We start from the raw sequence: 16,081 nt of genomic DNA on the forward strand, positions 1-16,081 counted from the left end.
ACTCATCCTGAAACTATGTGTTAAACTCTTCTCAGGGCTGGCAAAACCACAACGACAAAACTGAGACCACATGCCTACATCTAGCAGCAGTTTTAGCTGAACGCAAAGTGACGCACGGTGAGCACTGTGAAGGCACCCATGCCCCTAAGAATTATTTCTAAACAGGAAAGACACAGCCAGAATCAGAGAAATGGCTAAGTGAATCACAGTCCTCCGGTTCTTGGCGTACTCGCAGGTGTTACACTAACAACTATTAAAAGTGAATGAAACATAAAAGACTATTTGTTAAACAAAATAGCAAAACAAAAAAGTATAAATACACTTGTTTCAACTGGTATATACAGTAACATAATATAAAATGTCATCGTATTAGGATGATGGCATTATGGATAATTATTTTCTCTAACAGGAAAATGACTGGAAAAAACTCAATTTAGAATGGTTCTTTTATAAATAAATGTGCACATGTCTGTCTGTATTTTGTGTACAATAGCTCTGCTCTCAATACTACCACCTGAAAATATTTTGGAAACAGAAATTAATACACATATAATAGAGAGAATTCTGAATTTATTTCTGGAATTTCACTAGTCAACATAAATTAGTCAATTAAAAAATTCTACAATTGGCTGTAAATAATAAAACTCATACTGAGTTTTTTTTTCCCCCTCAAAGAAAGGATGTTTTTCATTTCAACTCTTACTTGCTTAGACATTCACTAGTATTTGCCTTGAAAATTTGTAACTCAAAATGGAGGCTCCTTGGTTTTCCTCTTTCAGTCTTATAATTTATTATAAAATATACATACAAAATAAATTATAAAAGATATGTATGTGACTTTAAAGTCATAATAAAATTAATCATAGAATTGAAATAGTAGGATATCATTCCCCAAAAAAATCATTCAATTTTTTGTTTGAAAAGTTTCATAATACAATGTTGAGAAGGAAAATGGAAAAACACATACATATAATTTAAAATAGTAACAATAAAGCGATCACTATGTACTGATCACATAAAATATAAAAATAAAACATAAAAATATTACTCATGCCTTAAAAACTCCATGCACCCCTCGCCCACTAAGGTACTCACTACCAGACTATGTTAAACATGTCTCTACAGAACCCTTGCATGCCACTGGGGGAGTGTAAATTAACACAGCTGTCATGGAAAACAGCATGAAGGTTCCTCAAAAAATTAAAAATGAAACTACCATATAACCCAGCAATCCTATTTCTCAGATGCCCCAGTATACACCCAAAGGAAAGGAAACAGTGTCTGGAAGAAGTACCTGCACCCCCACCTTCACTGCAGCACTATCCCAACAGCCAGGATACGGAATCCACATGGACGAGTGGATAAAGAAAATGTACACATTGCACATATGCAATGGGATATTCTTCAGTCAATTAAGAAAAGGCAGGCCGGCTGGTCCGAAGGTAGTGAGTTATCTCACGTGATTGTTCACAGTCAGTTACAGATTGAACTCCTTGTTCTACTACTTTCCCCCCTCCTCACTACTGCACTTGACTAGTCTTAAAAAAAAAAAAAAAAGAAAAAGAAAAAAAAAAAAAAAAGAAAAGGCAGACCGAGAGCACGGCGGCTCACACCTGTAATCCTAGCACTTTGGGAGGCCAAGGCGGGAGGATTGCTTGAGCTCAGGAGATCGAGACCAGCCTGAGCAAGAGTGAGACCCCGCCTTTACTATAAATAGAAAGAAATTAGCCAAACAACTAAAAATAGAAAAAATTAGCCGGGCATGGTGGTGCATGCCTGTAGTCCCTGCTACTTGGGAGGCTGAGACAGAGGATTGCTTGAGCCCGAGAATGTGAGGTTGCTGTGAGCTAGGCTGACGCCACGGCACTCTAGCCCAGGCAACAGAGTGAGACTCTGTCCCAAAAAAGAAAAGAAAAGGGAAATCCCACCATTTACAACAGCACAGATGAACCTGGAGGGCATTATGCTCAGTGAGCAAGTGAGAGAAATACAAATGCTGCATGGTGTCGCTCACATGTGCAATCTTAAAAAAACAGTCGAACTACTAGAAACAAGAGTGGTTGCCAGAGCTGGAGAGTGGGGAACAGGGAGATGTCAGTCAAAGGGTACAACTTTCAACCATAAGTTCTGGAGATCTAATGTACAGTATGGTAACTATAGTTAATAATACTGTATTGTACATTTGGAATTTGCTAAAAGAGTCCTTAACCATTCTCACCAAAAAAAAAAAAAAAAAGTGGAGGCACTGGATATGTTAATTAACTTAATTATGGTAATCATTTCACTATATCAAATCACTCTGTACAATTTACTTATATACAGCTTTGTCAATTATACCTCAACAGAGCTGGAAAAAAACATCTCCTTATAATGCTATCACCTATGGATTTACCGTTACCCAACCTCTGGTTCTGCTCACTAGTGACTGTGACATGAAAGGAACCCGACATTTGTGCTCCTCTGTCACCTCTGCCCCTCGTCACATTGCTGGGTTACCTGCACAGATGCACGTGCAGCCAGGATCCACTCTGATCAGTCCTCCTCTGTGTGGATGTGCACAAGCCACCGATCCATCCCACTGCCAAGGGACACTGTGGCTCTTTCCAGTTTGGGGCTCTCGCAGTGCCACTAGAAGCGTTACTGCATGTGTGCTCTGGCGCACACATACAATCGCACAAACACCCTAGCACACACTGCTGGGCCAAAGGCTCACTGCTCACCTTTGCCAGAGGATGCAAAATGCTTCCAAATGACTAAACAAGCTACAGTCTCATCAAAAGTAGATGAGAGGCCGGGCGCGGTGGCTCACGCCTGTAATCCTAGCTCTCTGGGAGGCGGAGGCGGGCGGATTGCTCGAGGTCAGGAGTTCGAAACCAGCCTGAGCAAGAGCGAGACCCCGTCTCTACTATAAATAGAAAGAAACTAATTGGCCAACTAATATATATAGAAAAATATTAGCCGGGCATGGTGGCACATGCCTGTAGTCCCAGCTACTTGGGAGGCTGAGGCAGCAGGATTGCTTGAGCCCAGGAGTTTGAGGTTGCTGTGAGCTAGGCTGACACCACGGCACTCACTCTAGCCTAGGCAACAAAGCGAGACTCTGTCTCAAAAAAAAAAAAAAAAAAAAAAAAAGTAGATGAGAACCACAAGGATCTGTAGCAATAGATTCCACCCAAATTAATTCCCATGGATCAGGATAGTGTCATAGTAAGTCTGAGTGGTTTCATTTGCACTGTGGAGACTGTGCCTCTTTTTCACGTGTTTATAAGCACTCCTGGCCTTCTACCGTCCCCTGCTCTTATGCAGATATTTATCAGTGTGGCCTATAAATGCATTAACATATTGCATTACTCTACGCAGTAACAGTAAAGATGCCCCCCCAACAAATTTTCTAACAATCTCTAATTTAAGAGTTATCATCAATTGTAACAAACTCATCACAACAAGTGCCTAAACAGTAGAATCAAATTAATATTCCCCACTAAAAGAAACCAGGCTCCTTGAAGAAAAGGCTGATTCCTGGGCTGGATCGAGGCATACAGAAGATGAACCTTAAACATCTTATGTCAGAAAGTAAGGAAGTGCTCAGAAAATGACAGGGACATGTCAAAAGTACACTAGAGTCAGCTTGAAGTGGCTCCAATTGATCAATCACAGATAACATGAGCATCAGAATAAATAACAGAACAGTTGGGGGTTGGGGCTGAGCAGCAGATGCCTGGCAAGAAGCACCAGGAAACCCAACGGCGTGGTGGAGACGGACATCCCAACCACCGCGCAGGTCACATGGTGTACCCATTTGTCAAAACTGCTGACAACCCATTTGTCAAAACTCAGCAGATCGCAACACTAAAGATCTCTGTATTCCCTGTTTTTAGAATATATCTCAATATAATTCACCATTTTTACAGACTAAAGAATCACTTATCATGTCAATAGATGCAGAAATAGTATTTGACAAAATTCAATACCCATTCACGATAAATACCAGGAATCAAAGGTAATCTCCTTGACCTGAGAAAGGACAGCTGCAAAATCTGCAGCTAACATGACACTCAAGGGTGACAAACTAAATGCTTTCCCCAAGATAGGAAGAAGGTGAGGATGTCTGTCCTCACCACTTCTATTCAGCATCACACTGGAGGCCCTTCCCTTTTTCTTGCAATAAAGCAAGAAAAAGAAATAAAGAGCATATAGATGAGAGAAGAAAAAATAAACTTTATCTATTTGCAAACATGATTCTCTAGGTAGAATATCGATGGAATTTACAAAAAGCTCCTAAAACAAATAAATGAATTCAGCAAGGTTGCAACTGTATTTCTGTATACTTGCAATGAACAGCTGGAAAAAAAATTTTAAGTATTATTTATAATACTGCAGAAAAATAGGAATACATAGGTATAAATCTACTAAAATATATAGAGAACTGGTATGCTGAAAAATTACAAAATGCTGGAGAAAGAAATCAAAGAAGACCTAAATAAATGGAGAGACATACCACACTCAGGGACTGGAAGACTCGATATTGTCAAGATATCACTTCTCCCCACACTGGTTAACAGACTCAATGCAATCCCAATCAAAATCCCAGCAGGAGACCTTACAGGTGTCAACAAGCTGATTCTAAAATTTATACGAAAAGGGAAAGGAATCAAAATGACCAAAATAATTTTGAAAAAGAAGAGCAAAGTTGGAGAACTCACACTACCTGACTTGAAAACATACTACCAAGCTCTAGTCATGGGGACAGGTGGCCCTGGCAGAAGACAGACACACAGCTCAGTGGAAGAGAAGCGGATCCTGAAACAGGAACAAACAGATAGGATCCCTGGTTTTGACGGAGCTGCAAAGTCAAGCCAACATATACAGGACAGTCCTTTCCAAAACTGGTAATGGAACAGCTGGGTATTCACGTGCACGTGCAAATGAGTATTCCTGTGTTTGCCACGTTATACAACACTTTGCTCAAAATGGATCACAGATCTAAATGTAAAACTACAAAACTTCCAGAAGAAAACATAGGGGAACATTTTGTGACCTGGGAATGAGCAAAGAGTTTTAGATACAATATCAAAAACACCATCCATAAAAGAAAACAATGATAAACTGCACTTCATCAAAATTTAAAACTTTTGCTCTGGAAAAAATAGTGTTGACAGAAAAAAAGACAAGGCAAACACTGGGACAAAATATTTGCAGATCATACAGCTAACAAAAAACAAATCTATATCATGCAAAGAACTTTCAAATGCAACAATAATAAAATAACTCAATGAAAAAATGGGTGCGACATACAAACAGCACATGAGAAGATGCTCAACTTCATTAATCTTTATGGATATACAAACCAAAACCACTACATACCTATTAGAATGACTAAAAAAGAAAACTGACAGTAACAAGTACTAAGGAGGAAGCAAAACAACAGGCACTGCTACACCTTGCTGCTGGGAACACAAAACAATATAGGCACTCTGGGAAAGTTTGGCAGTTTCTTAACAAAGTTGAACACATAGCTAAAATACAACCCAGCAATCTGACTCCTAGGTATTCACCCAACTGAAATGAATGCCTATGTTCGCACAAAAAACTGTATGTGAACATTTATAGCAGCTTTATTCATAAGTTCCAAAAACTGAAAACAACCCAAACATCGCTAAAAGGTTGGATGGATAAACAAGCTGGGTACGTTTACACAACAGGATACCACTCGGCAACAAAAAGAACTATCGGTACATTCAACAAAGTGGGCAAATCTCCAGCGCATTCTGCTAAGTCAAAGAAGCCAGACTGAGGTAACACACACTTGATTCCACTTGCTCATTCCAGAAACAGCCAAGTCACAGAGATGAGAACAGGGGAGGAGGAAGGAGGGGTGGGGAGGGTGAGTAAAGAGAGGCAGCAAGAGGGAACTTTTGGGGGGTTGGTAGAACTGTTTCCTGTGGTGGTGGCTACACAACCCTATGGATTTGTCAAAACTTATAGAAGTATAGGCCAACAAAGAGCGAATTTTACTGAAAGTAAACTAAATAAGTTTAAATAAATATAAGCAAATACTGATAGTGACATATTATTGAAATAAGAATCCATATATGAATGAATATAAAAATGGAAGAAAAAAGGTTAAGATCATTACAGTAGATACCAATTAAAAAACATAGAAGGGCCGGGCGCTGTGGCTCACGCCTGTAATCCTAGCTCTTGGGAGGCCGAGGCGGGCGGATTGCTCAAGGTCAGGAGTTCAAAACCAGCCTGAGCAAGAGCGAGACCCCGTCTCTACTATAAATAGAAAGAAATTAATTGGCCAACTGATATATATATAAAAAAAAAAAAATTAGCCGGGCATGGTGGCGCATGCCTGTAGTCCCAGCTACTCGGGAGGCTGAGGCAGAAGGATCACTCAAGCCCAGGAGTTTGAGGTTGCTGTGAGCTAGGCTGACGCCACGGCACTCACTCTAGCCTGGACAACAAAGTGAGACTCTGTCTCAAAAAAAAAAAAAAAAAAAAAAACATAGAAGGGCCGGGCGTGGTGGCTCACGCCTGTAATCCTAGCACTTTGGGAGGCCGAGGCGGGCGGATCGCTCAAGGTCAGGAGTTCGAAACCAGCCTGAGCGAGACCCTGTCTCTACCAAAAATAGAAATAAATTAATTGACCAACTAAAAATATATATACAAAAAATTAGCCGGGCATGGTGGCGCATGCCTGTAGTCCCAGCTACTCGGGAGGCTGAGGCAGGAGGATCGCTGAGCCCAGGAGATTGAGGTTGCTGTGAGCCAGGCTGACGCCACGGCACTCACCCTAGCCTGGGCAACAGAGTGAGACTCTGTCTCAAAAAAAAATAAAAAAAAAAATAAAAAAAAAAAAACATAGAAGGAATGATAGAGTTTAAAATTCGTTTTGGAATCTTCACAATAATAATTGATTGAGGCACGATTCATCAATTGATGCTAAATTTAGTGGGTAAAAGTTTAAAGGTACAGGATATTTACACAGTCTCAAAGCATCTTCCCCAAACTGGTCATCATTTACAAAAGGAAAAATAACTAAATCTCCACTGCACAAGCCTGGTAGAAACCACCCTGAGCAAGTGGTCAAAGTTACCATTATCAGTTACGGGACGAAATGACACTACAGCCTCCTGACACAATGCTCTGAGATGGACACATTGTCACTTCGGTGTCACTCTTCTCAAAAGTACCCGATCCCAACATGGCACAAAAAAACATCAGACCATCCCATATCAAAGGCAATTCTACAAAACTACTGGTGTATACCCTTCAAAAAATGTCAAGGTCATGACAGACTAAGAAATTGGCCCAGATTAAAGAAGACCAGAGGGAGGCCAGGGCGTGGTAGCTCACGTCTGTAATCCTAGAACTTTGGGAGGCCAAGGCAGGTGGATCGCTCAAGGTCAGGAGTTCGAAACAGCCTGAGCAAGAGTGAGACCCTGTCTCTACTAAAAAATAGAAAGAAATTAATTAGCCAACTAAAAAAAAAAAACATAAAAAAAAGGAAAGAAGAACAGAGAAGCATGAAAACTAAACACAGTGGGTGACCCTGGACTGGGTCTTGGACTGGGGGAAAAACACTAAAAAGGTCATCAGGTCAAAGATGAAATTTGAATATAAACTGTGGATTAGAATACGTTACCGTATTACAGTTAAACTTCCTAATTTTGATCACTGTACTGTGGTTAAGTGAGACACTGCCCCCACCTACTGTATGTTGATGTATTTAGGAATAAAGGGGTATGGTATGATGTGATGTGATGTGATGTGATGTGATGTGATGTGATGTGATGTGATGTGATGTGATGTATTTATAGCAGCGAGAATGAAAATAATGCAAATGGGGCACAAAGCTAAGAGTTGGTAAATTTGGGTAAAGGATATAAGGGAAGTTTTTAATATAATTATTGCAACTTTTATGTACATTTGAAATTATATCAAAATTTAAAATAACGACAAAAAAATAAGGATGAAACTTTCAGAACCTAGCACAATTTATTTCAAAGTAGTAGAATTTGGCCTATATTTTTAAATTCTTGGCATTACTTATGTACACTGACTGATTTTCAAAAAAAATTAAGAATACTCGGTTTGCATTCACTTATCCATTTAGAAACCAATGGTCCCAACGATTTCAGAGGCGTATTCCACCTTAGCATTTCCTCTAGCTATGGAAAATACCAAGTTATCCCCGGCTTAAATCGTTTTTTGTTCTGTTTTGCACTGTTCTCAAGATACAGATAAAAGACACAAGAAAGAACCAACATGTACATACAACACAGCACACAAGGAACCCTGAGCACACACCCAACAGGACTGTAAGCATTAGATGACATGCATGCTAAAAGCTACTAGTGCATTGCAAGTACATGGAAAAATAATGCACTAAGATCTGCGTTGTCATTTACTCATGCAATTTAACTTTGTAATTTTATATGCAGGAAGACTTTTTTACTATTTAAAAATAAGGAATGGGCTCTGGAAAAAAAATGCTGAAGAGCAAGTAGTAAATTGAAGGTTAAAATATCTGGATGAAGGAAAAGTCTGGGATGAAACTACATTTGAGAACCACGGACAAGTACCTGGAACGGTTGCTGCTGGGATGAAAAAGCAGCAGAAACCTTTGGCGGAAGCTGGGTTGCTATAGCAACGGGGGTCCCAGTCTGCCCATCCTTTCCTGTCACAACCTTTACCTGAGAGGAGATATTTTGAGAAAAAAAGGCAACATAATTTTTAAGACTGCTCAAAATTTTGTTAGAATCTTATTGCTGATAGCTCACTCATGTTTGGTGTTTAAAAATGGAATGTTTCTGCATCAAATCCTGTTAAAGGACACTGAACTGACAGATTTATAACACAACAACCTAACTCAACTGCCAATCTTGCAGGAACTCCAATTTACATCAAAGTGCAATGTCCTTGGACTCAGCTACTTCAAATTGTGAAAATGGGAATGGCAGACAGGCCTCAAGCACACTTCACAGGCAGCGTGCATGACCGCCCTCCATCGAGTGCAGGGTCAGATAAAGGTCTGTCCCAGCAGGAGGTCATGAGGAACTTACTCTTCTTGGTGAGCATAGATGGGGAGGCTGAGCTTACAGACAACATGGGTGTAACAAATAGAATAGAATTTTTATATTTCAGGACAATAGGAATGAAATCCTCAAAATAATCATATGCACGTTCTGAAAAACAAAAATGGTACATCCTGGAAAGGATGTTAAGAAAACACAAATGGCAAAGCCAAACAGATATATTCATAACTGTCACTGAGGACTGCTTGAGCAAAGAGACTAGCTTCTGTTCACCAAAAGCTGATTTCTTTGCAGAAGAGCTGGCAAAAATTCATTTTAGCTACATTGTTAAACAAAGTAAGCTCCACCGACATAGTATACACTACACAAGACAGAGGCACAGAATACAGTGCATCACAGTACAACTCCCTACCGCCCTGCTTTTCAGGAAGGACAAATAAAAGGATCTCGGGTATCGAGAAATCTCAGGGGACTGATTATGCACCCATTCCAGGCACCCAAAAAGTACACTGTCTAAAAATTAGCTCGTATCTGAAATATCACTCAATAGTTATTTGCAAGTTTAAAATATGACCTCAAATCTGAGACATCTAAAAACTGAAAACATTCTCACAGCTTTTTGCCATAACTGTATTTTAATCATGAAGATTCCATACAAATATATCTAGTGGTTTATACTTATGGCTGGCATACTATAAAACCCTGGAGATTTAAAAAAATACATCTCTCTGAAACCCATGCTGATGTCATATTTACGGAGAGACCTACAGAAGTAAAATGTGAAACTGGGGAACCAGCCGAAAGGTGCGAAGCGTCACACGTGTGGCCTCGGCCCAGGCAGGGCTCGGAACCTCTGCCTGCTGCGGCGTCAGCCAGTGCCCGCCGGCGCACACGCAAGAGAACTCGGCCAGGCTTGCTGCAGCCGAGAGGAGCCCTTGGTTCCAAGGAAAACACGGGGTGCTGGACGCATACCGATCGCAGCGCCAGTCTGCTCCTCTGACACACACTGTGCTCGACAGCTCTTCCTCCCCACGAAGGAAGAAAGCAAAAGACGCCTTCAGTTTTACTAAGGAATCAAATCCTCACAAAATCAAAATCTTAAAAATACCCCAGGTTCACAAGTTACTTTTTAATTTACTGTTACACAGACTCTAATTTGCTTCATGCAGGTCATCAAACTACTGTTTCTTACCTCATCATTGATGACCTCAGACTTTTCCTCCTCCTCTTCCTCCTCCTCCTCCTCCTCTTCGATGTCTAAATCATTCTGCCTAAGATAGGCTTGTAACGGGGCGTAATGTTTCTTCTTGAAAGCTAAGAAATCCATCATATTCCCTTGAAAATGTTGCAGGAAGAACAGTTCGATCAAGTATTCCTTGAAGACCTCCTTCAGAGCCTCCATCTCTCTGTGGTGGTAATCCAGGCACTGCTTCCTCATCTGCGCCATCTCCTGAGACGCCGGCGGGATCTCCTCTAACTTCTTGGGGGCCTTCCTCACTCCGGTGCTCCCCGAGGACGCGAGCGGAAGGCTGGAAAGGCCCGGGGGCATGGCGGTCCTGGACGGACTGGTGGGTGGGGGCGGGGACGTCATCCCGAACGCCGACGTGCCCCCGACCCCGGGCAGCAGCACGCCGGGGGGCCTGTCGAAGCCCAGAGGTCTGGCCAGCGGCTGCCCCTGCAGCACCTGCTGCTGCTGGATCAGCTGGCCCTGGATGATGCTGCTGATCTGGGGGGGCAGGCTGGCCGTGGCGATGTGGCCCGAGCTGGCCAGGGGCTGCAGGCCGGCCCCACCGGCGGCCACGGGGCTCTGGGGTCCCAAGTGGTGGATGGTGCCACCCGGCTGTGCATGAGGCTGTGACAGTCTCCGCTCTCGCGCCACCATGGGGGTTCCCGTGTGCTGGAGCTGCACCTGGGCTCCCTGGGCGATCTGGGTGAGTCCCGAGCCTTCCTGAAACACGAAGTGCCCCCCACTGGACGGGCTCAGGCTGATCTGTCTCACGAGCACGCTGGCGTCCACGAACCCCCCTGTGGGACTGCTGCTGCAGATGCCCAGCCCGGGGCCGGGGGCGCCCGCACGCACACTCGGCAGGGCCGGTCCTGGCCCGGGGGTGGGCTGCGTGGGGCTCTGCGTCTGGACCTGCTGGGACAGGGGAGAAGTGACTTGAATGTACGACGGAGACCCATGCTCAAACCGCCTCGGCTGTGCGCTGAACTGGAACCCTGGGGAGGTGGGGCTGGGGAGCGGCAGAGGGGCCAGCGTGATCTGCTGGTTTCCTGCGACGACCGGGCCCACGCTCTGCAGGGTGATGTTCACGTTCTGCCCGGCCACCGGACTCCGACTCATCAGCTGCTGGATCTGGTAACCGGGGGACTGGGGTGCAGAGGGGCTGGCCGAGGGGGCGAAGGGTGCAGCAGGGGAGGGGGGTAGATTTGGGTGAGCCGGCTGCTCCTCTCCCTCATTGCCGGTGAAGGACCTCGTCCTCTGCAACTGGTGCTGGACATTCTGAGGGCCGCTGCCATGGTGCATTATTGCCTCCCTTTTTTATCCAATGCAATGTTCTCCTAAAAATCAAAATTAAAGTCAAGTCACTTAAAGGCATATACGATCGTTGGATTACCACTTAGTATGATTACCATTTAATGGCGCTATAAAGGCACCATAAAGGGAGTTCCCACCGGCATCTGAGTTAAACGCCAGAGCGTCTTACCAACTCACACCAAAGCCGGGAAAGGTCACTGGAGACACCTCCGTCGATACAGACAGAAAACCTGCCTCCTCCGTCACTGCTGTGCGGCGGGCCTGGAACTTGGCCTGGCTGGGTGGCAGGTGAGCCAAGCCGGCCAATGCAGAGCGTCCCAGGCATCACTGGTGACGGCTAACCTGAGCAGGCTGAGCCTCGTCCCTGGAGTCCCCACACCGCCGGTGAGGTAGGCACTGCTCCTGCCCCACTTGAGGGGTCAGGAGACTGAGCCACAGAGCAGGATCTGAACCCAGACCCAGACTCTGGACCAGGAGGCCCTTTCCTGGCTGCTCTGCCTCTCCCGTGTAGGGAGGGCCTCCTGCTCACTGCCACCCGGCGCCCAGCAGGCATTCAGCGACCACTGCCGCAGGGATGTGAGCAGGACTGCCCCCCCAGGAGCAGACACTCAAGCCTCCCTCTCCGGCAGTTCTCACTGACGTCCAGGCTGCCAGGCTGTGGACACACGCGCCCAGCCTCGGCTGAGCCTCTGCTACCGCAGGAGAGTGGAGACAGGAGGGCTGACACAGTCATTGCCCCGGGAGGCCACCAGCCTGTGCCCAGAGCTGGGATAAAACACGAAATGCAGTCCTGGAGCAGAAGGCAGCGAATGGCCTCAGACCTCAATGTTCTCAGCAAGAGCACAGGAAGAGGAGAAACTTCCAGAAGGAGGTCTCAAAGGGATAAAGAAGAGAAATGACCCAGGCCTGGCTCTCACTGGGAGAGCCCCCTTCGGGGGTCTGCAAACTCCCAAGGAGGTCGCAGCACAGTTTCAGAGAAGCTGCTGCTTGGTGCACGTGGGCGAGAGGCAGAGGTGGGCGCGCGGAAGGGACCCTGGAGGAAAGTCAGCGCCCAGGACAGCGTGGCCTGAGGCCACATCAGCCCTGGGCGAGCAGCACAGTGTCTGCAGACAGGGGAGCGGCTGAAGCTGAGGACAACCACCACCACCACGGCAGCCCTCCGTCTGCTGTCCCCACTGTGGCCGGGTTGCTGTAGGAGGTCGTGCAACCGCAACAGTACCAACACCGGCTCAGGGCCAGGGCTCCAAGAAATGGGGGACGACGTCCTATGTAAAAAGAGTGCAGCTGCTGCTCAGATCCAGCTGATTTCTGTCATGAAGGAGCATTTCTGTCATGAAGGAGTTTGTGTCATGAACCCCATTCAGATTTTCTAGAGAAGCAGATGGAGAAAACAGCACAACTGAGCAAGTGGCCAGCAAGCTGGACACCGCACCACCCCAACGTCCCCATCCACACTGAGTCCCACTGCAGACGCCAGCCCATCACTGAGACTGCTGAAGTCCGACCTGACACCCAGCTGCCTGTCTCCTCGGGTGCCTTCCACCCCGAGTCTGGCTGGACAGGGACCGAGCCCCTTCCGGTTCCCTCCAAGACTAGGGGGAGCCCCTTTCATCTCAAGGGCATCACCACCGGTTGTCTCTATGAGAAATGGACGACGAACCTAAAGAAGTTACAAAACTTCCAAGGCTCTTACGGTCCCTGGCTGAAATACAGGTACACATGAAACCAAAAACTACAGAATTTATCAATGCACAACTATATTCCTAACATTAACGAATATGTGCCTATTTAAACTAGCAGGACAAAGGCGTGTTCTGCTCAGATGGTCAGTGTCTGAAGACGGAGTCAGAAGACAAGGGCCAAAGCCACAGCAAAAGATCCTTTTTTTTGAGACAGAGTCTCACTCTGATACCTGGGCTAGAGTGCCGTGGCATCAGCCTAGCTCACAGCAACCTCAATCTCCTGGGCTCAAGCGATCCTCCTGCCTCAGCCTCCCCAGTAGCTGGGACTACAGGCTCGGGCCACCCGGCTAATTGTTTTCTATTTTTAGTTGTTTGGCTAATTTCTTTCTATTTATAGCAGAGACAGGATCTCACTCTTGCTCAGGCTGGTCTCGAATTCCTGAGCTCAAGCAAGCCTCCTGCCTCGGCCTCCCAGAGTGCTAGGATTACAGACCTAAGCCGCTCCCGGTTCAGCAAAAAGATCTTAAGGGGGAAAAGAGGACCACAGAAAGGAGCAGCTTTAATTACAAACCCATGTGCACACCCCACCCCCCACAGAGAGCCTGGGAGGCGGGGTGCTGTGAGGCACATGTATTGGGTATGGGGGCTCTTAGTTACAATTACTTTCAAAATAAGCTTTTGGTTCCTTATCTTTTTAAACAAGCATTATGACAAGAGATCAAGGTGGAACTGGCAACAAAGATAGAATTAACACAGGCAGGCTACCAGGGTTGTTTCCTTAGAATACATTCCTAGAGGCCCTGCAAGGTGGCTTAGCCTATAATCCTAACACTCTGGGAGGCACAGGTGGGAGGATTGCTCAAGGTCTGGAGTTTGAAACCAGCCTCAGCAAGAGCGAGACCCGGCCTCTACTAAAAATAGAAAGAAATTAATTGGCCAACTAAAAAAATATATAGAAAAAATTAGCCTAGGAGATTGAGGTTGCTGTGGGCTAGGCTGACGCCTAGCTCTTTAGGCACTCTACCCAGGGCAAGAGAGTGAGACTCTGTCTCAAAAAAAAAAAAAAAAAAAAAAAAGGAGTTCGAGACCAGCCTGAGCAAGAGCAAAACCCTGTTTCTATAAATAAATAAATAAATAAATAAATGAGAGGAAGAAAAAAAAGAAATGAAATATTTTAAAACCTTCGAAATCTAAATCATCAAAATTTAAAACCAAATATCTTGGAAGATAATTGAAGTAATTACAACAAAGGGCTATTCCCAGTACTATAAAAAGCAAAGCACTCATACAAACTGATAAAAGAAAACACTAAAATGCCAGCATAAAAATGAATTAAAGGCCGGGCGTGGTGGCTCACGTCTGTAATCCTAGCACTCTGGGAGGCCGAGGCAGGAGGATCGCTCGAGGTCAGGAGTTCGAAACCAGCCTGAGCAAGAGCAAGACCCCGTCTCTACTATAAATATAAAGAAATTAATTGGACAACTAAAAATATATAGAAAAAATTATCCAGGCATGGTGGCAAATGCCTGTAGTCCCAGCTACTCGGGAGACTGAGGCAGCAGGATTGCTTGAGCCCAGGAGTTTGAGGTTGCTGTGAGCTAGGCTGATGCCACGGCACTCACTCTAGCCTGGGCAACAGAGTGAGACTCTGTCTCCAAAAAAAAAAAAAGAATTAGACACAAGAAGAAAGAGTTCACAAAAGAAAAACATCTACTTAACTAACTTAGAGGAAGACGACCAGCCTTGCTACTAAACACTGCAATACAGACTAAAACAAACATTTCCCTAGATTCACGCAGCCAAGACACTAAGTCAGACAACTGGTAATCTTAACACTGCTGCAGGGAATCAGGGAGCAATTTGGGGAGACATAGGAAGATTTCAAAGGGGTTCATATCCCAAAAACTGCCTAGTGGGCGTGGACAACTACAGACAGCAGTGGGAGAGTGAAAGGAACCCATCTGACCCCATAACCTTTGACCGAGTCATCTTACTTCTGGAAATCTATCCTAAGGAAATTAACTTACCAACTTAAAAAAATGGGTGTAAAAAATATTCATTGCAGAATAATACAATAAAAATGGAAATCATAACCAGAAATACCCAGTGTTCAAGTTCTAAATGGAAAATATGCAGTAAAAACAGAAAAGTATTCGATATATTATTAAGTAAAGCAGGATAGCAATTGTACAACATAATCACTGTTAAAAATATAAATAAAAAGAGATCCACATGCCAATACTAATACCAACCTCCACCTGATGGGCAGACAAGACACTGCGGTACAGCAGGCAACACAGCAGGACTCAGCACCTCCAAGGAACCAACCACTGGACCCGACGGCACAGGTGAGTGTCAGGTGCAAGGTGCCAAGTAACAGAGGGCAGACTAAGACCACAGCCTGTGTGGGTCACTGGCATGACCTTCTGAACGAGGCAAAACCACGATGACAGAGATCAGAACAGACTTGACTGACTAATGGGAGAAGAAGGAGCGGACTAGAAAGAAGCCTGAGGAAATCTGGGAGGTGAGAACTATTTCTGTAGCTTGATTTGTGATAATGGTTACCAGACAGAACGTATGTGTCAAAAATTCACAGAAGCATATACTAAAAAATAGGAACTTTTACCATATGTAAATTATAGCTCAATTTAAAAAAAAACAAGGTTCCTGACCTCTGTAAACTTATAGTCAAGGTAGAGAAACAAACATATCAACTACAATGTAAAGGAATTGTTTAACTACAGCATTGCTTCCCAAAAACATGGTACAGGTACTGCAATGGATAGCAAAGCTGTCAACAATGGCTAAACTTT

General features: G+C 44.6%; 1 protein-coding gene across 6 annotated transcripts in view; it reads right to left on the minus strand.

Moving 5' to 3' along the window:
• The window catches only part of LOC105879464 (E1A-binding protein p400), a 99,017-nt gene that overhangs the window by 80,927 nt on the left and 2,009 nt on the right, over positions 1–16,081 (minus strand). For all 6 annotated transcript variants that reach the window (XM_075996405.1, XM_075996403.1, XM_075996407.1 and 3 more), the window contains exon 2: positions 10,237–11,606. In XM_075996405.1, the coding sequence (XP_075852520.1) occupies positions 10,237–11,571 (1,335 nt within the window). In that variant the 5' untranslated portion in view covers positions 11,572–11,606. The remainder of the gene's footprint in view (positions 1–10,236; positions 11,607–16,081) is intronic.

Source organism: Microcebus murinus, chromosome 22 (assembly GCF_040939455.1).
Source record: "Microcebus murinus isolate Inina chromosome 22, M.murinus_Inina_mat1.0, whole genome shotgun sequence".
Classification (NCBI taxonomy): Eukaryota; Metazoa; Chordata; class Mammalia; order Primates; family Cheirogaleidae; genus Microcebus; species Microcebus murinus.